The sequence below is a fragment of the Drosophila miranda genome, chromosome 3 (assembly GCF_003369915.1).
Source record: "Drosophila miranda strain MSH22 chromosome 3, D.miranda_PacBio2.1, whole genome shotgun sequence".
NCBI lineage: Eukaryota > Metazoa > Arthropoda > Insecta > Diptera > Drosophilidae > Drosophila > Drosophila miranda.
In genome coordinates this window covers 16,014,660-16,038,193 of record NC_046676.1, presented here as the reverse complement: position 1 = coordinate 16,038,193, position 23,534 = coordinate 16,014,660, and the positions used below count along the sequence as shown (strand labels likewise).

Genomic DNA, 23,534 nt, shown 5'->3' with positions numbered 1-23,534 from the left:
AAAGTATCTACAACGTATGTGGTTTTTTCTACTGTCTTTAGTTTTAATGATTTGCCAGGATTTAGATAGATTAATCGCAGTTTGAGATGTAACAACTATTGGGAGCAATAGAGAGAATACGTTTTTCTGTGAGGAAAAATATTGAGGCCAGACATTGTTCGATGCCACCCTCCCCAAAACTTTATATTTATGCCGTTGGGATACCGTTTATTGTTATTCTTTGATAGGCTTCGGCGGCTCCAGGGTCCCACTCTGCCCCAATGTGATGTCAAAAGTTATGAGCAAACAATTTTCTGCTTAAAAGCGTCTGTCACAAAACTTTCGTGGGCCCCTTGTCAAGCCAAACAAATCCCATTCAGCCGCCCATGTCAGGCAATACTTTTACAATTTGTCTGCAATTACGGCAGACGGCAGCCAGCAGCCAGAAAAGTTCCCATATATGTACCCTTCTACGGGTACGGGTGGAGGGAGCCGGAGACGGAATCAAATTCCTACGTGATTTGGTTTTAACGAGATTTGTCCTATACCGAATAACAACTATCGACAATGCAAATAAATATCGTACATATATTTTGTAATTTACTCGACCAAATGTGTTGTTCATTGTAGGGGCGTGGTGCTTCCCCATTATTTGGCATACAATGTGGAATATCGTGTGTCAGAAATCTAGAATTGATTCACGTCCTACACGCCACTCCCTGCGATTGAATTTGTGGGCAGTGCGTGTTGTATAATATTTCACATACTTGCGGGGCGGAAGAGTGTCGCTGAGAGCCATGTCAACGCATTTCAAAGTGGCAACAAAGCAAACAGTTTACATTTTCAAAGGACCCTCCACCCAACGGACTCCTCACTGACCATTTCTGCTTTATAATTTGACAATCAATTGACAGTTCGTTTGGCAAACGAAAACCCACACTCATTCACTAACAAAGAGATATGCGACAAAACCATTGACAATAAAAATATGAAATAAAATATCAAATAACTTTACAAAACTATTTGAGAGCAAATTGCGTTTGGAACTCGGATTTCCCTATGACATTAGTTGAGTGCTGCGTGGAGTGCGATCCCAGCTGTGGGACGCCAGTGTTCGGAAAAGTTCCAAGAAATTGATATTTAAGGTTGACATCCATTTGGGAAATATCAAAGAGGAAAATGAAAAGAATGCTCTGCTTTGGGGCTAGGGCCACTCCTATCTCCAATGTGGTCCTATGAAAAAGGTGTACTTTAATACAAAATAGTATATAAATTTGCTCAGAATGCGGAACGGAACCATCCAATAATGAAACGTTTGCTCGGTAAACTCTACTACAGTCCAATGATATTCAAAATGTCCTCCTTTGTGAGCTTCTCCTCTTGGTTTACCTGAGCCGGAGCCTGAGTTGGCAGGGGCTTGGCCGCTGGAGGAGTGGCGACCGGAGCTGGAGCTGGAGCGGGAACAGCCGTAGGAGCTGGCTTTGGCGGAGCCGTAGGAGCTGCAGCTTGGGCTGGCATACTAATCCTTAAATTGGGTGTTTTCGTGGTAGACCTCTGAGACTTTGATGCGGGCGCTGGCCCTGATGGTTTGGCCACTTCGCTTCCTTTTCGGTGGTGCTGCCCCTTGACGGTGACATCCATAGAAATGCCAGCTACTTTGGGCTTCGCACCCTGGGCCAGCACTGCGATATGTGGCTGCTCCTCTGTAACGGACTCGGGATCACTGGGAGGGGGTGGGGGCTTCAACCAGCAGCGGTAGGTGGCCAGGGAGACACCGCAGGGCGGAGGCTTCGCCAACAAGTCCTCAGTGCCTTCTTCCTCTTCGCACTTCTCTGGATCCTTGACGGAAGGCACCTCCTCAACCACGGGCTTGATCGGCTTGAAGGGAGCCAAGTAGGTGAAGAGATGAGGGAAGGCACGCTGCTTGATCTCGCAGGTGCAGCGGCACTGGAAGAGCGCCTCCTCCTCTTCGGAGTTGGGGGTCATGCTTGCCTCCTCCTCCGGCTCCTCCACCGGCTCCTCGTCCACCCGGGGCCAGTCGCGGAACGGAGCCAGCCAACAGTAGTCAGTGTCGTGGTCCTCAATGCCGGTGGCCGACAGCCTCTCCCCGTGGTGCTCCTCCTCCCCAGCCCCCTCATCGTAAGCAGGCTGGCAGGTGCAGATGTCGCAGGTGCAGGTGCATTCGGGATCGCAGGGCAGGTCGTCCTTGTGGCAGGGAGGACAGATGACCTCCATAGGAGGGAACGGAACTCGGTGCTCCTTGAACTGCTCCTCCTCCTCGTCGTAGCGGAGCCAGCGGCACACATACGGCCCCTGGCTGCACTCGGCCGTGATCTCTGGCGCCTCTCGCTCAAACTTCCGATCGCACTGCAGCTTCGGACACGTGCACTTCTTCCTACGCCTTCCGAGGCTTGCCTTGGAGCTCTGCACAGTTGGTGGCTTACTCGAGGACTTCTTCTGGATTACTTTCTTCAGTCCATAGTTGTATCGGGACGACTTTGAGCTGATCTCGCTGGCCGGCCCTGTCGGAGACCCTTCATTCATGATGATCTCTTTCACTTGGACGGAAAGCTGACTGGGGACCACGGCCGTTGCGGAGGGTGCACTGCTGGGAGCCATGTTCTGCTTCAGGAAAAGCACCTCAATCTCGGCGGTCATTGTGGAGATGGTAGAGATCTGGGAGGGGACCGCGGATGTCCAGGCGCAGCGGCAATGGTTCTCATCGTCCCAGATCACACGGGTACACAGCACATCGTACAGACTCTTGTAGACACACTCGAAGCGCTCCGCGAACTGCAGCATCTCGGAGTGCATCAGGCCCGCATAGGCCGCGTAGATCTCGGCCGTGCGCTTGGCCGCGTGCAGCCAGAGGCACTGCTGGCTATGCTTCATGCCCTCCATCAAGGACTTCAGCCGCTTGCCCTCCATCGCGGTCCCGTGGTAGTAGGCCTTAAAGGCCCTCTTCACGATTGAGTAGGCGATTTGGGAGTCCATACGCGACATCTGCGCCTCGACGGCCAGCCCATGGATGAATGTCTCCTTGCAAAATCGCTTGCGGGGCACCAAGTCAATCCTGTAGCGCAACTCGTCGTAGTGCTCGAATGAACGCCTTATCACTTCCCTGGTGCGCCTCACCTCCCAGGCCATTAGGCCGCAAATCCGCATCACCTGCATTACGCTGTCCGTAATGTCATCGATGTCCCGCCGGAAGAATTCCTGGCGCTTCTCTCGCAGCTCCTTGCCGCAGTGATGTGCTCCGGGCAGGTGACACGGACACTGGGCCATCGAGACAGTCGAACGAGATGTTTTCATTTGAAAGTGTAGATTTTGATGTTACAAAATTTGGATTTAATTTATTTTTACTAACGAAAAATGACAGAAATATGTGAACACATAGTAAAACAATTATTACACATACAGATTGGAAATGAACTGCTTCGATTTTGAAATAAAATGAATGAGGGCGTACGAATCCTCTGTGAATGGAGGCATGGTGTCGCCGCAGGTTGCGACAAGTGCACAAGTGACTGTCTGTCGAACATGGTAGTATAGAGGAGGCAGACGAGATCTCTCATATTAATCGGAGAGCCAAACACGGACGGAACCGAGCAGCGGTGGTTGGGGCACGCATGCCGATGTTGGTATTTGTTTATCCAACAATTTCTGTCCCTCCCATTCCACACATTAGGATGTTTGCAGCGGGAGTTAGGGATGAGAATGGAAATGGGCCCTGATTTACTACTGTTAATTCAAAATACTTTAATGATGCATTCCAAACGGAAATGCAGTGCGCGACATAGATACACACACGAAAAACAAGAGACAACAGAAAGATACATATTTGAGCAAGGGACTGCGCAAAAACAGCAAACAAATGCCAGGGGCTGTGGATCTGTCAAAATGTAGGTTTTTAGAAGGGAGAGCGGGACAATGTTCGTACTCTAGAATCCCGAATACTCTGCAAATGAAGCCGGAGTCGAAATGACAATGAAATGAACAGAGATACTTGTCTCGTCAGTTATTACTCTTCAGTGTACGCCAAATGCTGGGATCCCTAAAAAGAGAATCGCAGTCTGAACAAATATTGTCATGCGGTCATGCCAAATATTTACATAGTTGGCGCGCCACGGACTCCTACTGCTCCCTCTTACACTCCCACTCTTGGGGAAGGTAAAATGTTTCCACTACCAAAATAAAATCAAATCAAATGAAATGGAAATACGACAAAAACAAAGAGAGGGAAGGAGAGAGAGAGAGAGAGAGAAAGAAACTCCGGAAAATGCGGGCACATTGACAGTGCGGGCGATTGATTTTTCCTGTGTTTGAATTTCTGTTGCCAGCGCGGGCGAGGAGAGGCTCTCAAGTAACGCTGGGCAGGGGTCGGGGCCCGATCTAAAATTAATGCATTGCAAATAGACGGCACGGCGTTGCAGTTGTCAGTCAGACATGCAGGGAGAGCTACGAGTAGGAGAAGGAGGACGAGTTCTCGTGGGGGAAGCCCGAGACGGACAGAATGAGTTTAATTGTTGACCTAAGCTATTAGCCCCTGTCAAAGGCCCCTGCTGGGAGTGTGGATTCGACCTGAAAGCCGACAGAAACTAGATGCTCCCTTTGTCCCTCCGCTGAGGCTCCATTGTCTTATGAATTGACTCACTGCCGATCCGGTGCGTGTGTCGCTTCAAATACTCGTAATTTATATGCAAAAAACACAACGCACATTTCGCAAACATTTCTTAGAATCCACTTCATACGGCCGGGCTGAAACGCTTCGGAATGCACCGACGGCGCTGACTGACAACCAAAGTGCCAGGGTTTGTCGGCTGCTTTGTGTTCCAGCCAGCCACGATTTATACTCGCATTTGTTTATGTTGCAGCAGCATTATTGTTTCGCGATTTCTCGTTTACTCGATGCCTTGTCTGTTCCTCGCATTCCATGGGGCAATATGCAGCAGCTCATTATTATGGCCTCTGTGTTGTAGGATCGTGAAATGCGGGAGTGCTTCAAGGCAGACAGGCGTCTCTGACAGTAATCGAATGTACATTATAAGAATAGTGTATATCAAATGGTGTCTTCAATCGAAAAGTCTTTTCACCTTATAAAGTGATGATATTTCAGGCACAAGAGATCTCTCGCTGATCCGACCTGCTTCTGTGTCTCTCAGCGGGTGGACGGCTACCGAAGCTACTGGACACCGCAGAAACCAACACCTTTACGGGAATATTGACGATCCATCTCCACATGTATCCCGCACTGTCTGCAGAGATGTTTTATGGGTCTCTGGGGACTGTTTTTTTAACCGATAATATACAGACTGAAACAGAAAAAACGGAGAGATGATACTTCAAGAATCCCGCAAAAAAATTAAACTAAACTTTTGGCAAAAGTATATTCCTGTATTTTCTTTCCTATTAATTTGCAATTGCATTTTTTTCCCCGCGAAACTTCAAAAGCTGCAAGATTATCCCGCGATTTTCCATCAAATCAATACCAAAATACCAATAAGAAGGAAAACAGTAAACAGTTCAATTTAGGAATAATGATTTATTCTTTTCGAATTTTAATCTATTTATAGAAAGAGGTGTAGAGTACTTGGTGTGCAAGCAATAGTACTACTTCCAGTTGCTCAATCAATGCCACAACCCTGCCCACACTCAACGCCTTTCAATTCCCATAGCGACTTCAATTTATCACGCTTGATCTTGATTAAAAGTCCGAACCAGCACCCGCACCCGCACCCGCACACACCCGTTCTCGAGGAAGAACTGGCGGAAGCCAGGGGAGGGAGGGAGCTGGTCGGGCAGTCAGACAAGCCAATTATAGACAGCCAAAGCCGCGTGAAGATGCCAGCGAGCAGATGGAGACCCAAAGACGTACATCGACGGCCAGAGCCGAATGAAAATTATAATGTGAGCAGCAGCACCAGCAGCGCATACGAGCTGCAATAAAGACATCAACAGTTCGGGGCATCAAAGAACGAGCCGGGCAAAAACCAGAAAAGGGGGAAACTCTCGGCAACTTATGAGATTTCCAAAAATAATATTAAAATTAGCAACGAAGCGCAACAAATGAGATTTTCCCTCTCTTGGATGCATCGGCTGCACGACTACCGTCTATAAATCCAGACCCAGCGCTCGTCCACATCCACAGGAGGAGTAGATCAATCAGTGCATTGGGCCAACGACTCCAGACAAGAGCTTAGTGCCAGTAATTAGGAATGATAAATGTTCGATTTACAGTCGAATCTGAAGTGCAATATGGATGGGTTATAAATAAACAGACTGAAAAAGAGAGGAAAACGAAGTGGTAAAAAATATGAGGGAAAACTGGAGCACATTGGAAACTAGATCTTGTAATGAAGGGCCTGCGTTTTTTGGGGATTTATTTCCTTTTACTAATTCTTTAAAGAGTGAAAAGATGAGTCAGCTCGATAAGTTCTGTTCATCTCACATCAAATCTTAGTCGAAATCATTCCTTACACTAAGAAGTAGATGTAAGAGATTCCAAGATTTTTTAGATATCTATATCTATATAAAGATATCTATGTATATCTATATCTATAATACAACGTAACAGCACTTTACTACTGTATGCATGCCACGCCGCATTCAAACACTCAATTTCGAGTTAAAGCCACAAATGCAGACATTCTACGGCTGCCCCATGGGCCGCGACCTCTCCGTGTCCAGTGCCGGGATTGCGGGTAATAATGCTAGCACCGCATTTGACCGCTCAGTTGGCCTTATCACGGAGGGCCATGTCAGGGCAGTTTCAGTTGCCGGCGGGCCACAATGTTGCCCAACCGCAATGCTGGCCACCAAGCGCAACTGTCCGTGTGCCCCACTTCTGGTATGCATTCAAGTGTCTAAGGAGCTTCCATCTCGGGCGGGGGTTTACAACATTTGCGGTCTGGCGGCATTTGCATTTTGCATTCGGCATTCGACTTGGCCGCCAAACCTCACGGATATGTGTCTATAACAAAACAATTAGAAACTACGAGGCTCCCGGACTAAGCCCTCGACGATTTGACGCTGATTTATGAGCGACCGTGTACGGGGCGGAGTCGGAGTCGGGGATCCACGAAAACTCAAAGACAGGCACGTAGCAGCAGGCAGGAGGGGATTAGCCATCGACCAAAAGGCAAATAAAAGAAAACTTGGCACACACATAAAAAGCCAAGTCAAAGGGAGGGCTGGAGAGTGGGTGGTGCTCGGCTCTCTCGCTAGCTGGCCGTCCGTGTGGTTGTGGATCTCTAGGAGCCACCGGCCACCCGGGGGCATAGTAAAATGCTAGTGAAACAATTATGCAATTACTTAATTTGATAGCCCAAGTGCTTCTGTGTGTGTGTGTGTGTGTGTGTGTGTGTGTGTGTGTGTGAGTGGCTGTTCAGAGACCATCAACCGCACCCCAGCCACAGCCTTCTTCCCTTCGTGTCTCTACTGACTTCCCGCACTACGTATACGTAGCGTGGGCCAGAACTTCCCTCAACCATCTTTGCTTTGTGGCCTGTAATTGTTTTTACTGCCATTCGCACGCGCATTATTTGCACGGCCTGGCTCTCGTCCGCCTTTGCCATGGTTATGAGTGTGACCTCTACCGTCCGTCCTGTTACCTTCGGGATCTTCTGATTAGAGACTGCTGGCAGTGAAGTAAACCAAATTCATCCGATAAGCAGGGGGCTGAGCAGGACCTTCTTGGCATTATTATGCGCACGCCCGCACATTTGCATTCCACTCAACCCGTTCGCTGCTCTAATGGAGCTTACTCGCACACAATGTCTTCCATGTAATCACTCCTTCTTTCGCCCAAGCGAAATAAGTTTTTATTATCATCGCCCGAAATATGTCATGTGGCACTCTCTGACTCCGGTAGCTGGGGACCCGCATTCCACCTTCTCTCGCAGTGTTCTCGTCAGCTGACGCGGCAGAAATTTCAACAACAATCAACACCTCCGACACCGTCAGAGAAAGACAAGAGGGTAAAGGGGCACGACGAGTGGAGTGCTAAAAATTGCTAGAAATCATGGCTAATATAAATCATCTTGGCAAGCAGCTTTGCATGTTCAAGTGTCATACATAAGGCAGCGCAATATGAGAGGACGACTCCCGCCCGTAAGAGCTCACCGAAGAGAAGCACAGTGGTGCAGGAGGAGAGGAGCAGCTCATTCACACCCATACATAATAAACACTTGGGGATCCGGTTTGGCGCTCGGCTTTGCCTTAACCCTTTTTGACTTTTGCAAATGTGGCGCCCACCCAAGAAACAGCATATAGGGGTGCCATAGGCGGACCCAACCCCCAACCCAAAGCCCACCTGGGCGCACCTTCGACTCCCATTTGATGTGTGTTACTTCGGGTGGTGTGGGGGTTTGTTTGCTCTGGTACTCAAGTTGTATTCTGTGTTTATTTTCCTTAGGATTTACTAAAGCAATTTTCTTTGTTGTTGCTTTGTGTGAGTGTTCCTGCGTGTGTGACAGTGAGTGTGTCCGTATGTGTGTGTATATGTGGGGTCTGTGCAAACACACATCCTGACATTTGCTATATTTTTTGTGCAAATACTGTGCTCGTAGTTGGAGGCAGCAGCCCCAAAAGCGAAACAGCTGCTGGCATATGCTTTCGTTCCCCATCCACCATCTACCTACCATCCAGTCAAGCGCACAGGTGGGCGACTCCCCTGAGATTTATGCCATGTCAAGACATTTTTAATTAAGCTTGATTCAATTGGGAATCTAGACTGCACTGCACTTGTCTTGCAGTCAGCCGCATCGATTGACAACAATTGAACAACAATTGGTCGAATAAATAAATGTAATTGGAAGTGTTTGCAAAGACCCGGACCAAGCACAAGGGAATCTACGCTCCTGTGGATGGGATTATGTATACATATCATGTCTGAGCGCCATATAAGAATTAAGTCATAATGCTTCCGAGCGCGTCTGTTTCAAATGCAAAAACTTGACAAACGCAACATGGCAAACATAAATAACCTGAAAAACGAGGCACAACAACGACAACAACTGCAGCACACACACGTTTTTATGATGTGATGGAGCAACATCAAGCAACGTAAGAGACCGGCCAGACCAAAGCATTAAATACCCTTGGAGATCCTTGGCTTCGATTTTTTATACTCTTTACTAAACAATCGATTTCTGTCTCCCACCATGCATTCCTTCTTTCCGCTTCAAACATCTGCTTCGAATCATAGTAGGAGTATCTTCCGAAAGGGTATACCTCAAGAAATAAAGTAAAACTAACAACTCAGTCAAGTTGCCGGTGACATACGACTTACGACACGATCCCAGACCAAAGGAAAGCTCGCAAACACAAATGGGAGGTAACGACCTCCTCCTACGCATGCCCTGCTCTCCTGTCGCCCTGCTAAATATTTTATTGCGAGTGGTGCAGGGCCAGAGGAAGGCGTGGAGGGGTGGAAGGGGCTTGTAAAAGGGATATATGCGATACAGGGCCAAAAGAAATTGGAATGCCACACATACGTTGCTGACGAGAGACGGCACGAAGAAATTTAAATGACATTTACTCACTCAACCAAAGTGCAGTAGCCAGAAAGAGAGATGAGAAAGAGAGGGATATAAATACATGGAGAGCGAGAGAACAGCTTAACTAAATTGCATAAAATTTATTTAAATGACGAAGACCAAGTGGCGGGATGAGCGGGTCGTTGCCGAAGCTTTAAAACAATAACTATGCAATGTATGTGCAGACACGACTGTTGGCATTTTACCTACGACACATGCCACTGCCACTGGCACTGGCAGTGTCACTGGTGGGAAGGGGCGCCTAAGCTAAAGCCAGACATAACAGAGCATATCCTGGCATATCCCTCCCTATCACGTATACTTGCACATACACACACACACATCCATCCACCATCCTCCATCCACCATCCTCATGCAAACTGTCGTCAGTCTGCTTAAATTTATTGCTTCCTTATGTTGTGCAGCGTTATGAAAATAAATACCTTAGAAAACCACTCTGGTCCCACCAGAAACCAACCCATCCCCACCCACAGAGAGGGGGAGGCTCAACATCTCTCTTTTCCGTAAACTTGAACTTTTTGTGCCCATATTTTATGCCGCTCCCTATGAGCACTTTTAAAATATTATATACGAGTATTTTTTTGTTGTTTGTTGTACATTTTTTCCTTCAACTTTTTCAAATTTTTGTGCAGTTTGAGACTGTAAATTTTGTTTGACTTTTTGGCAGTCCTCGAATACGAATATGGCCCAAACACAAGCTCATCCTCATGCGCATACTGCTGCCTTGTTTAGCCTGTTTCTAACCCATCGCACCGCTTTCGGTCCCAGTCCCAGGCCCAGTCCCGATGGTGGTGCTACTGAGCATGACCTCGTTTTTAATGGCGTTTGTTTTGAAGCGGGATTTCCGCTTTGCGGAAAGGGTTTTACGACTGCTTTTTATGGCATTCGTAACACAGAAATATGTGTGTGTGTGTGGGAGAGCGGCGCTCTTAGCTACGTTTTGAATATCATTTATTTAAAGTTTGCTGAGCATTATGACAGCCCGGTCATATTTTTGGACCGCACGAGGCGTATGCGTAATGTGCGTGCGTCCCACATTAAAAATGTATTACCCGAAAGTGGAGCACGAAAGCCAAAAAAATCGATGAGTACGCTGATCAAGCGAGACAAGAATCGACTACTAAAGGTAACAAGAGATTCCTCTTGAACAGAGTCACTCTAATATGCTTCAAACAAACAGACTTAGACGAAATATTATAAAGGAAAGAACAATATTTATTTCTCGTCGAGAAATGTCTTATTTTCCGATTCTTTGATATCGACCAATCCAATTAAACTTCCTTCAAAGCTAGATTCCTTATGCCATCCAGAAACACAACTTTCCTTAGCTTTCCTCGAGTTCTTTAAGAATCCCGTACTTCACTCTCCCTCTCTTGGAGTCGTTTTCTTAAAGCGCCTACCCTCGCTTTAATCGGACTACGACTCCATCACGAACCACCCTTGGTCGAAATGAAGTTGGACTTCAGATGGGCTGGCCATCGGGCCACTTGCCACCCTCGTGTGTCTGGATCTGCAATCCATTCCGCAAGGAAAACACCTTGCAACCACCGAAGTGAACAGATACTAACATAAATTTCATTTCATGCCAATTTAATCAATTGGGGCTATAGTGAAGGCAGAACCGGAACCAGAAGCAGAAGAAGGAGACGGAGACGGAGCAGTGCCTGGGTGGAGGCTGGACCAGGACCACAATAAATGCCCCAAAATCTGAGCCACCCCTTCCGTTCTCGCCCGAAAGCGGCAGGCCGTTTGTCACATTCTGCTGAAATTAATTCGTTTTTGATTAGGCGCAAAAAATCAATTTCTCGACCAAACTGAGTTTTATTTGTTTATGGAGGACATCAGTTTTTCTAGCAGACCCAGCTCCGCATTTCCACCCTTCCCACCAATGCCCTTGGCAGCTGTTACGTCACATTATTCGTGGCTGTCTGTCTGGGAACGGCAACAGTTGATGCCACCAGCCCTGCTGCTCCCCTTCCCCGTGAGCGTCCGCGTCCCACCCTGCAGCCCTGACTCGATTAGACGTTTATTTGTTTTTGCTGTAGGTAAATGCAAATTCAAGTGGGTGGAACGTCCCCTTCCAAATACTCGATCTCCTCCTTCGACAGACTCCCCCATCCAGGGATCTATAAATCAAATGCGCCTCGCTCGGGTGCCAGCTTGTGCTGGCGGCTTCTCCACCAGAGTCCGCCATGTTGACAATTTTTTGCCATCCTTCCACTGACCCTTGACCGGCGACTCCCAGCATCGGTAATTAACACATGCAGATTTCAGGGAGAATGTGGGAATGGGAGGAAATGGGTGCTGAAGGTGGGGTGCAAGCGGGCTCGTGAGCTTGCCAATTTGGCACAACTGTTGCCAGGGACAGCCAGAGCCACGTTGTCCATTTGTAACATTTTGGGGCGTTTTAATTTCAAATTCAATATTGACGGCGGCTACAATTTGAACAAATATTCGAAATGAGAGAAAGAGACATACAAATTCAGAGGGAGGGAGAGATAGAGAGAGAGGGTGACGAAAAGAGACAAATTGTTGTCACATGTTTGGTCGATTTTCGTTTTATTTGGGGACAAACTTTACATAATTAATGGCCAGGTGATTGAGTAGGCGCTGGCTGCCAGGGATGCTGATGGGCGACAACACCTCACAGTCACAATTTTAGCTTAATGAAAGCACATACACACCACTGTGTAGAGATGCAGATATGCATTAAATTTGGGTGAACTATTTTTTAGGGAGAATACAAAATGGAATGGAATTCCCGTCCTTTCTACACCCAGTTTCGCTCCTGTTCCACCATCACATAGTGCTAAATGCTGTCTATCCTTGGGATAGCGTGACGAACCATACACTGTGAAACCTTCATCATTCAGCGACTGAAACGCTCTCTCCAGGACAGACAGGGGACGCAGTTCAATGCACCTTGTCGAAAACTATGCCACTGCGGCGATTGTATTGATTTTTCTTACGCTTTCCGCACGCTTCTGGCCCCTGGTTCTGTGTTTGGGAATAGGCCTGCACTTTCGGCGGCAGTTCGATTCAATTTCATTAACACCGAACAGGAGACCAAAATCAATAGTAATTAATAAGAGTACTTGACGAGGACGAGGACAGCCCTTCCGCTTCCCCTTGCCAATGACTGAACAGCCACAACAGACCACAAATCAAAAATCAAATATTAAGCGATGTAGAAGAAGGCTGAGCAGTGTGTGTGTATGTGTGTGTGTTAAATAAATACGTTTTAGTCATGAAAATCCCTTTTAATTGCCACGCAACGGCAAAAGGATTTACACACACAAGCAGACAGAGATACAGACCGACCGGCATCCACAGTCATGGCCATAAACAGGAAGAGGAAGGACTCCACCGGAGTCAGTCAGGGCCCAGTCCGACCCCAGCTCGGGCTCGGTGGCGGCCACAGCCAAGTGGGATTTAGTGCAAATTGCAAAGTGTAACTTGTTTTTAGGAAAAAGCACTTTAGCGCATTAGAACTCACGGCAGGAAGGCACACACACTCCCACATGTAGACACTCAGAGCGGAGCAGGAATGCGAGGGTTGCTATGAGAAGGAGGGGAATGGCCAGACACCAAATCTATGCCACAGTTGTCGATGATGATTAGACGACCAATAGGAATACGAATTCGAATGCAGTGCGTGACACAGGCGGTACGTTTGTGCGGCAATGTCACAGCCGAAAACCCACCATCAAGCAGAAGCAGGCAGGTTGCAACCCACGATAACCCGACATCGCAATACCTTGGAACGCATAAGCCCTGCATTTGGGTCAATGGGCTGGGTTGGGGAGCCCCTGCTCCAGCATGTCCGCTACACGACTGGCAACATGGACATCCACATCCACAGCAACAAGATTGCATATTGCAGTATCCTGCCTGAATTTCGAAAATATCCCTCGCCCGACATGCACATATGCATGATGCAATGCGTTCGGTAGGGTACTGGGGAGGGTAAAGGGATTGCCGGATCGGCTCAGACAACTTTCATTAAACAAACAGCATTAATTACATTAAAGATTTTGAATGCATAATGGGTGAATCGGTTTGAAACTTGGTAATTGGAAAAGGACCACAGACAGGAATTATGTCGCCAGGACGACGAACGGATACGGATGCGGTCCAGATATAATAGTACTCTGTTAGTTCGACTAGTTATGAGCCTATTAGCAGGAGCATGGAGAGCTGTTAAACAGAAACTAAGTTTCGACCCATTATACCTTAAAGGTAGTAATTTGTATTCACTGCAGATCTGGATTAAAGTTCGTATCTACTCGTATAATCCTTGATGATGTTGCAAAGTGGATGCTTAGCCCTTCCACTTGGATTACATTTCTTCATTGACCACAAAAATTCATACGCCTTTATTTATTGCACTTTTGCTGTGTGGTCCTTTTGCACACAATCGAATTACAGCCAATTCAGAGTGATTGAAATGAAAATTAATTGAAGACAATGGAATGCAGCATGCATTTTCAATTAATTTTCATTCTCTGCACACATTCAGATATTCATTATGCCGTTATGATTTGAGGTGTCACAATGGGGGGCCATTGTCACAAGTGCGGATCGTTTTTATCCATTAAGTGCCTGACATAATTTCCCTACTTTTTTCTTTTGCATTCCGCTACTGGCACGGATTTTTTATGACTGTTGGTATTTGATATTTGAATGGAACTCCCCCCACGCACATTGTATGCGTGCAGAGGTGTTGAGTGAATTGAATTACAACTTTTTATTTAACAAACTTTTTTTTTAATGCCAAATCAGAGATGTTAATGTTTGTGATGGTTCAAATATAACAGAGGAGGAATAGAAAGATCTATTATATCACAGCAACTACATATGTCACGCAATTTGTTTCATCTGTTTCGTCACTCATAATCACTAACCATCTGGTAATATCCTTCAAGAGCATCAAGCTTCGACTGCCTTTTAATTACCGTCTAAACTTCCGCAATTGGGGCAGCCAAGAAGTGGAATCTGTAAACAATAGCCTTACAGTGCCATTCGTTTCCATTTGGGGACCGACCACAAGCTGCCATCTCTAATGGCATGCCGCTATCACAGTATTGAATCATAAAACATATTTTCAAATCAATGGGATATGGCCCTAGAGAGGCGGGGGCCAGAGCAAAGGACAGCTATCTAGTATGATTACAGCTGCCGGAAGCCAGAGTGCGGCGCGAAAATAGCACCATGAAATTAATGAAAAACGGCAACGGTCGGAGCTTCGCCAGCCACAGGATACTGTGCCAGCTCCTGCTTCGGCTGCTCCTCTAGATGGCTGGTCCTCTGCCAGGGGGCCATAATTGTTTGCGAAAACTTTATGCACATAGCGATAGCGGACAGAAAAAATGTTGCGATGCCCCACTCTATTTCCCCATTGGCACTGCTCCTCGCCCTCGCCCTCACCCTTCACTATATCCAGCTGGAAAATCGCCTTTCGCCTAAACTTCAAACATAAAACGCCAAATTGCACCATTAAGAAATTCGTTGCGCATCACTGAGCATTTAAAGCGGAGAGTCGGGGTCCGACGGCTTCATAAATAATAGTTATAAATACTTAGTGGTAGTAAACTTTGTCATTGAACCCGAAAACCGAAGCCGAACCTCACCCTCCCTCGCCCTCCTACTCCAGGACTCTATCATCCAAAAGCACACTCAACAACACAAATAATGCGGCGGAGACTTGGTTAGGCACCGGACGAGACCGAGTCCTGAAATCAGCGCACGTCAGCGCTAAAGTTGTCCAGCCCGGCGCACTTTGTAGCTTCCTGTGTTGGCCAGGAGCAGTCGCAGCCGCAGCCTCAGTCCGGCATCGTAATCACTTGAATATTACGGAACGGAAATCGAAAAGTACGCTGAAGAATTTTTCAGCGCTATCGCAAGGAGCAGCCGCAGCCGCAGTCGCAATCGCCCGAGCCCAAGGAGGGGCCAGAGCTTATGACAATAATGAAAGCGTTTTGAATGTGCGCCAGTCGCCATCAATTTGCAGCTTTTGGCTTGCCACTGCCGTTGGCACTGCAGAGCGGGGGAGAGGAGCCGGGACAACTGGCCGCCGGATGTGGAAGTGGCGTTGCTGCAAATAAAACGGCGGCGCGTCTGCTGGCATCGCATTTTGGTCATTTTTGCGGCGCCATTGAACAATTTCGTTTGTGTTTTGCAAGTTGTCGCAGGTTGATGATGATGGCGGCGTCATTGGGGTGGACCGAACGGAGGTGGTCGGAAGACTCCAGAACGTGCCTGGAGTGGGAGGTGGCTCCCTAATTTTGTGCTTGGCTGGCGCTCTCCAGGCTGCATTGGGCCATGGCGCCACTCCGTCCGTCGCATCTTGTTTATGGCACATAACTAATATGCTGTAAACTAAGTGAGAATCTACACAGGGATTTTGCTTCCTTTTTCATTTTATTTTCTTTTTTTGGCAACTTTTTGGTTTAAAAACACATTTGCAATCATTTTGTCTGCGGTGCAGCGATGAAGGAATGAGAAATGTAAAGACGGGATTGCTATGGAGGAATTTTAGACCGAAGGCCATAGAAAACCACACAAGAAAGACAATTACAATGTGAAAAGTTGGCCAGAAGAGGAAAGGATTTGACTGACATCTACTTCTGAGAATGTTGAGAATGTGTAGTACAAGTAAGTTTCTTGTGGCAATTATCTTACAAGACAACAAGACCAATCATCATAATCAGCTCATCTTCATCATCATCCTTCCCCTCTTGAACTATGCAAAATCCTTCAAAAACTTGGCCTTAGTGGAGTGTCTGAACTAAGGGCACTATGCTCAGACCCGCTCTATTGAATACAAGAATGTTTGTTCCGCAAACTACTCGCAACAACTGCAAGAAAAATGCGAAATTTTAAACGGAACTTTTGCTCGGGATTTCCGTTTGCCTCACGCTGCTCGACTGGCAACTGGCAACTGGCAGGCATCTCTTTGTCTGTGCCCATGTCCCTGGCCGGAGGAGCAGAGCAAAACAGAGTGCACAGTCCAACAAAGGACCTCGGCTCTGACTGGCATTGAATGGTGGAAAACGCAAACAATTGTAATGACAAAACCAAACTAACCACATGGGATGAAGATAGGGCAGTGACATGGAGAATAGACAGACGTATAGATAGATATATAGATAGATGGATGCACAGAGATGGATGGGATGGCAGAACGCAACGAGTTTTCATACAATGGTCGTGGTGGGGGATAGAAATATATAAAAATCTGCTGGCATCATTCAGGGCGTTCGTAATTCCGCAGAAAGCTGACAAAACTGACAGGCGGTCAAAGGGTGTCATGGGTAGCGAGGAGGAAGACAAAGGCCCAGCGTTGTGCGCAAAACATGTTGACAAAAATTGCACATAAAATGCTCACAGGCTCGAGTCGAGTCGGGTTCGAAAGGACAATGGTCATACATTCACCTCGCTCTGTGTATGTGTGTGTGTGTCTGTGTGTATGTGTGCTGGGTAACGCCCCTTGCAAGGGCGTTTAAATAAAAATCTGATTAATTTCTTTTATGTGTGCTCGGGCTTTGTGTCATTGTGTGGCCAAAATAGAAGGATACTCCTAGATCTAGGAGCAGGGAAAGGTGGCAGGAAGCCGGGATGAAATGGGCAGTGACACGTTTTGTGCGGGGCACAAGCAAATGACATGTAACATATGCCACATATATAAATATACCCAGCTGCATGTCGAAGGTCCACTGGCGATCCACGACTGTCCAAGAAAGTGCACCCAAACGAAAACGGGAATGAAATATACATTTGTGGGCAAGGCGTTGGCTTTATGGATATGGAAGACCATTGAAAAGATATTGATATTGACGATGATGATGATGATGAAATTGAAATATACTTATTCCATTTCCCATTACCTTTCACAATTTTGGGGAACTATCGATCCAACCAGGGACAGCTTCATTTCCATATAACCGTATTAATTCCATCAGTTCGTATCAGTTTTAGCTCTGAAGAAAACTTCACACATAACAAAATTAGACTCCATTTCACCTTGGGAACTAGACAAAAGAGTTTCCCCATTTAGCAACGCAGCTTAAGTATGTTCTGTATCAGTATCTGGATTCCAATTCCCAAGAGTAGAGTGAGAGGGCTCTTTGACGGGTCTTTATCGGAATCGGGTCTTCACACCTCCCTCCCTCACCGCTTTCGGTTGGGCATTATTGTTGGAAATGTCTTCTAATGACTCATAAGATTAAAAAGTAATTTTCTTGTTATACGCAACGATTTTCCATTCCCCTTTTCCGTTCATTTTTATTCATATTAATATTGGAAAATGAAGCTGGAGGCGAGCCAACGACGATGAGAACCCACCGAATAAACATAAATTTTGATGCACTAAATTGGGTCATTATTGGCAGCACCGTTCGTACCCTTCGATCAAATTCGGTATGGTACGGTACGGTTCGGTTCGGTTCGGTTCGGTTGGATTTGATATTTTTCTTGGGGCTCTGTCCCATGTCGGGCTTCTGGCTCTTGTCTTCTGAGCGCGTAAAATTACGCCAAACAAATTCATAATTTTTGTTGTATTTTTCTTTTATGATTAGCACGCCCTTAAAGAAACGAACCCCAGATTACCACAGCACCACAGCTCGGAGGATGCGACACTTGCCCCCATTTGTGTTCATTTGCATGGTGGGTGGTGGTTCTTAATTATTAGCCGGGCTTTTTTATGGCCTGCCGAAGTGGGTGGGAGTGGATGGGGAGACGAACAGACACCGCACCACACCAAACCAATTTCTGTGGTTTCCAATTCAACGCACTCTCCAATTAGAACATCCAATAAAGAGTCTTCCATTTGGGGGTGCGACACTTGGCGACTGCGTTGGGTGCCAGCGAAGAGTAGAGAGGGAAGGGTGGGGATGTGGATGTGGATGGGGAGGCCATGTGGCCCTGTCCCGAACATTAAACTAATTAACAATTAAAGTGCCAGACGGAAAATATGCTGCCCATTAAAAAACAGCCTAATGAATTAATAATAAAATATGTTTATCTCAATGTTCGCTTAAATGATGCCAATTTCTGTCTAAACTGACAACGGAAACACTCTAGGAAACGCCTAATGTCAAAAGCCAAATTAGAAGACTTGGTACTCACACTGGGAAAGTAATTCATATCTTTATATTGTACGATTGAAACCACTTGCATTCGGAAAAACAATTCGAGTTGTGGGAATAGAGAAAGTTGAAATATATACTGAAAGAAAGATACTTGTACTCGTAGAAATCGCAGCCATTAATCCTTAAGCAATGTAATTTTTCTTTTATTTCACAGATAGTTATCATTCGATTACTTCAATTTCCTGATCTTCAGCCCCAAGGTCCCAGGAGGAAGGAACCTCTTAAGAACACTCCCATTAGTGCGGCTTATCAATTTCCGCTCTCTGCTGACCTCCAGGCATAAATCTCTTGAGCACTTCGCTTAAGCCACGAAATGTAATTAGTTTTATCTTCCGAATGCCAACATCCAAATGTCCGCTCCACCTGAAATCGAGCCTCTTTATGGCATTATTGTCTTATGGCCTTTTCGGGGCGACAATATAAAAGGGGTGAGGCGGAGCAGACATTTCATTGTCTTTTCATTCGAAAATGGCTTAAGCCGAAACCCATTGCCTGTCCATAATCAACGCAAATCCTTGCCTAATGCCAGTTTTGTGTCACACACAGAGCAGGGACGGGGCCAGGGCTAGGACTATCGGTACATTGTCATTCTCATGGCTCTATGGGGCGCTTTCACCTTCAATGCGGCTGATGATATCCTTTGGCCGTCTGCGGACAGAGAGCAATGGGGCCCAAACGCCCGCATCATCGACTGGATAACTGAAGGACTGCACGAGGACGAGGACAGGGTGGAGAGTCCGTTTGCCGATTTTGCCGGCTTAATGTTATTTGTATGCCCGTTGTCCTTTTTAGTTTGCAGTTGTTGTTCCAAGGACTCCAGCGACCATCAGGAAAAAGTTCAGAGAATGGAGTGGGCTGGGACTGCGGACCTAGTTGCTTTTTGCGGTTATTTCGATGTCTTCTTCAAACCCCGACAAGCAGCTGAGTGCCCCGTGTGTCCCTTATTTTTTTTTTTTTTGAGTCGGGCAGCCCCTTGTATGTATGCGCTGATGCTGCTGCTGTTGTTGCATGTCTGCGGTTGTCTTTTGGCCGCCTTTTTTCTCGGCCCTTGTTTGTTTGTTTGCCAAGCATGTCAACGTCTCTTTGGGGGACGGGCGGCCACTCGCACTCTGTGCGAATGCGTTATATCCTGGCGCGGCGCGGTTTGGGGCCCAATTTAATTGCTGTGGGAACGGCCCATGTGAGCCACTTCAAAATCAGAGCTAGCCCAGATTGGATTTTCAATTGAAACGGTCAGAACAGCGGCTAGGTCCCCATCAACTCGAGCCCTCTACTTCTACGCTGCCATACAGACGCTCTTATGGCATGTTTCAATTTTAGCTAACAAAATATATTCCAACTTTTAATGGCTCCCCTGTTGGCGCATCTCGAGATGGCCTCATATTTCGCTCAGACGTTAAGCAATGTCCGGATAGAGTAAAGCATGTCCTTCCACTTGAAACAAGTAAAAACTTTGCCTACGAAAGATTCCAGAATATATGGGGTAAAACCTTTCAAAGAGCGTGGCCTTAATGTTATTCAAATGAAAATTATCTGATTTCTTCGGTTTAATTGTCGTACTTGGCTTTGTTCTTACTCCATCGGACTTAGATGTTTTGTGGTTTTATAAACTACTGAACCAACCACAAAATGTAGCCAATTGGTTTTTATTTGGACCATTTTTGGATAATGTCGTTCAAAACTGCAAATGCGACTGCTGATTGCCGAGTGCTGCAAAAACGGCAACATCATTATGCGGCAAACACTTAATTATCGCTCATATCTGTGGCAGTCCCAGGCCCCAGTCACCAGGATGTGCCACTGTTGCAGCCATTCGAGCTGCAGCTCGCATTCTGGTTGGCCATTTTCGTGTTTGGCTTTGGCAAAAAGTCAGCCGCATACAAACACACCAGCCAACCGAGTCGCAAGTTTTTGGGTTAGTTTCTGGCTCTACCGACTGTCGTCTGGCACTATCATTATCAGCAATAATCAGAGCACAGCTGCGGCCGCTTTGAAACGCCAAATTCTGCGTAATGTATGCAACATGACTGGAGATAGTTGCGGCCTGGAAATGGGTATCGTATCTCTTTTGGTGGTGGTCGTGGCCTCCACTGCACCGCTTGGGGTCGGGTATCCTCATTCAGAATGAGCTATAGTCGAGACAATAAGTGCCATTGTTAGTTCGCACTAAAAACGTGCAAGCTTTAAAACCATTTTCAAAGAAAACAAAGAGAACTAGAATTTGTTGACTGTTTTCAATTAAACGAAACAATTTTTATTAATTTACCTTATCCTTTAAATAAGGAAGCTGTCTTATTATTTTTTTGTACCTCCATCGTGCTTTTCGCGTCGCTGCACGGGAATGTTAGAACTCCGTTTAGAGCTCCGTTTATATACAGTGTATTTATAGCTAGATCTACTCGTTTTTAAGGGGCTTCGTTATATTTAAGCGTGCATCGGTGGCTACAAGCGATAAAGCTAAAGATAGCAGGACTCCCAGGAAGAGCTTCATTTTTTCGTTAGTGATCGGTGAGTTCGAATGTTATGATACCACTTGAAGCCGCTTTTTTATAACGATTGCAACTGGAACTATACTATATTTTCTATACTAAAATAAATTTTACATCAACAACATTTTTGTATGGTGCTTTCAATTATGACTTAGAGATTGCTGGTTAACGGACACGCTTAACAGTAAAGTGGAAGGGGAGTAGCAGGTCGCTATATTCCCACTCCTTGAGTTTTGTAACGGGTGCTCGTGGAAATACACGAGACTCGTAGCGGTAGGTTCATTTGAACATTTTATTTTTATTTTGCAAATTCATCTTAGAATCATAGAACCAAATGAATAGAATGCTGAGTTTTACTTTCCGGGAACCAAGCGTGCATCGGTGGCTACAAGCGATAAAGCTAAAGATAGCAGGACTCCCAGGAAGAACTTCATGTTTTCGTTAGTGATCGGTGAGTTCGAATGTTATGATACAACTTGAAGCCGCTTTTTTATAACGATTGCAACTGGAACTAAGTTTGTTCCGTGAACGATAAGCGTACCTAAATGGCTTAACTCAATTAATTAGTTATACCCAAGAAGCAGGAAGTGAAATACATTTTTACTTAAGCTCAATGGCTTATGTGACTTTAGTTTTACGAAATCTGTGTAATTAAGTTTTATTTTCTATACTAAAATACATTTTACATCAATAAAATTGTTGTATGGTGCTTTTAATTATGACTTAGAGATTGCTGGTTAACGGACACGCTTAACAGTAAAGTGGAAGGGGAGTAGCAGGTCGCTATATTCACACTCCTTGAGTTTTGTAAAGGTTGCTCGCGGAAATACACAAGACTCGTAGCGGTAGGTTCGCTGGATACAGGAGTAATCTCCGATACCTGTTTCAGGAAGATCCACTGAGTATTCATTCACCCTCTTTTTCTTGTTATATAAAATATGTACATACATACAATGTAGCATCGCAGGTCTCACCAGATTTAAAACTTTCTTGTCCAAAAAAGACCCGTTCCCCTGAATTATCACCTCGATATGAGACAACTTTACAATTAGGATATAAAAAACTATTGACAATTGAATTTTTTTTTGCAGATCCATCAGTGAATCAGTAACCGGCAGGAATGCAGTCGAATTTCTTAATTTCCAAAGCCTGGGGGATTAATTCGAGCTTCTGTTCCTACTATTGCCAATGCTGAGGATAGCAGGATTCTAAGGAAGAGTTTCATGTTTTTCTTTGCACAAAAGGTAAATGTTAGGACCCCGCTTTTAATATGGCAGCTGAATCTAATTGAGCTTCAAGGTCAAAAATTAAAACAACATTTAAACATTTTATTTGTCTCTTGCAGATGCATCTAAGAATCATAAAACCATATGAATAGGTTTTACTTACCGGGAACCAAACGTGCATCGGTAGCTACAAGAGATAAAGCTAAGGATAGCAGGATTCCCAGGAGGACCTTCATATTTTCGTTAGTGATCGGTATTAAGATTGCAACTGGAACTATGTTTGTCCAGTTATATCCAATAAGCAGGAAGTGAAATATATTTTTACTTAAGCGTTATGGCTTATGTGACTTTAGTTTTAAGAAATCTTTCTGATTCGGAATTAATTTCTATATTAAAATCATTTTGATTTAAATATTGGGTTGAATATTAGATTTTTATTTTACAGATTCATCTTAGAATCATAAAACCATAGGAATAGAATCCTACGAATCCCTTCCTTCATTTTCGGGAACCAAACGAGCATCGGTAGCTACAAGGGATAAAGCTAAAGATAGCAGGACACCCAGGAAGAACTTCATGTTTTCTGTAGTGATCGGTGAGTTCTAATGTGATGATACTGCTTGATGCCGCTCTTTTATAACGATTGCAACTGGAACTAAGTTTGTTCCGTGAACAGTAGGCGTACCTAAGTGACTTAACTCAATTAATTAGTTATATCCAAGAAGCAGGAAGTGAAATATGTTTGCACTTAAGCTCAATGGCTGATGTGACTTAAGTTTTAAGAAAACTGTGTAATTCAGAAATATTTTGTATACTAAAATAAATTTTGCATCAATAAAAGTTTGAACAGCAGGAATACAATCGAATTTCATACTTTTTTACATATTTTTTGATTAATCGGTATATACAGTCGTTATTATATTGCATTCCGTTAGAGTCCCGTTTCGCCCAGCAGATTTGCGGTTGGAACTAATTTGATTACAGGGTCTGAATTGCTTCCAAGTACAAGTACAAGGCTAATGTTATACAACTTCCTGGTTATAAAACTGATGAAATTAAGACTCGTGTAAGGAAATCAATAAGAGCCCATTCCCCCGATTCGAATGCATTCTGCTCTGCATTAAGTCTTATTTA

At 45.4% G+C, this 23,534-nt stretch overlaps 1 protein-coding gene and 1 long non-coding RNA gene across 2 annotated transcripts; one reads left to right on the top strand and one right to left on the bottom strand.

The window, feature by feature from the left end:
* Positions 1-1,166: 1,166 nt before the first annotated feature.
* LOC108160913 lies at positions 1,167-3,374 on the bottom strand. The gene has a single exon (XM_017295190.2). It carries the CDS (start codon positions 3,289-3,291, stop codon positions 1,312-1,314), a length of 1,980 nt encoding a protein of 659 aa, XP_017150679.1. The 5' UTR covers positions 3,292-3,374; the 3' UTR covers positions 1,167-1,311.
* Positions 3,375-21,733: 18,359 nt separating this feature from the next.
* On the top strand, positions 21,734-22,961 carry LOC117188185. Its single transcript, XR_004472504.1, has 3 exons — positions 21,734-22,019; positions 22,266-22,418; positions 22,520-22,961. It is a non-coding gene; the product is annotated as an uncharacterized LOC117188185 (long non-coding RNA).
* Positions 22,962-23,534: the final 573 nt, after the last annotated feature.

Coding starts and splice junctions, on each gene's coding strand:
- LOC108160913 (XM_017295190.2), bottom strand. CDS start 3,291: ATGAAAACATCTCGTTCGACTGTCTCGATGGCCCAGTGTCCGTGTCAC.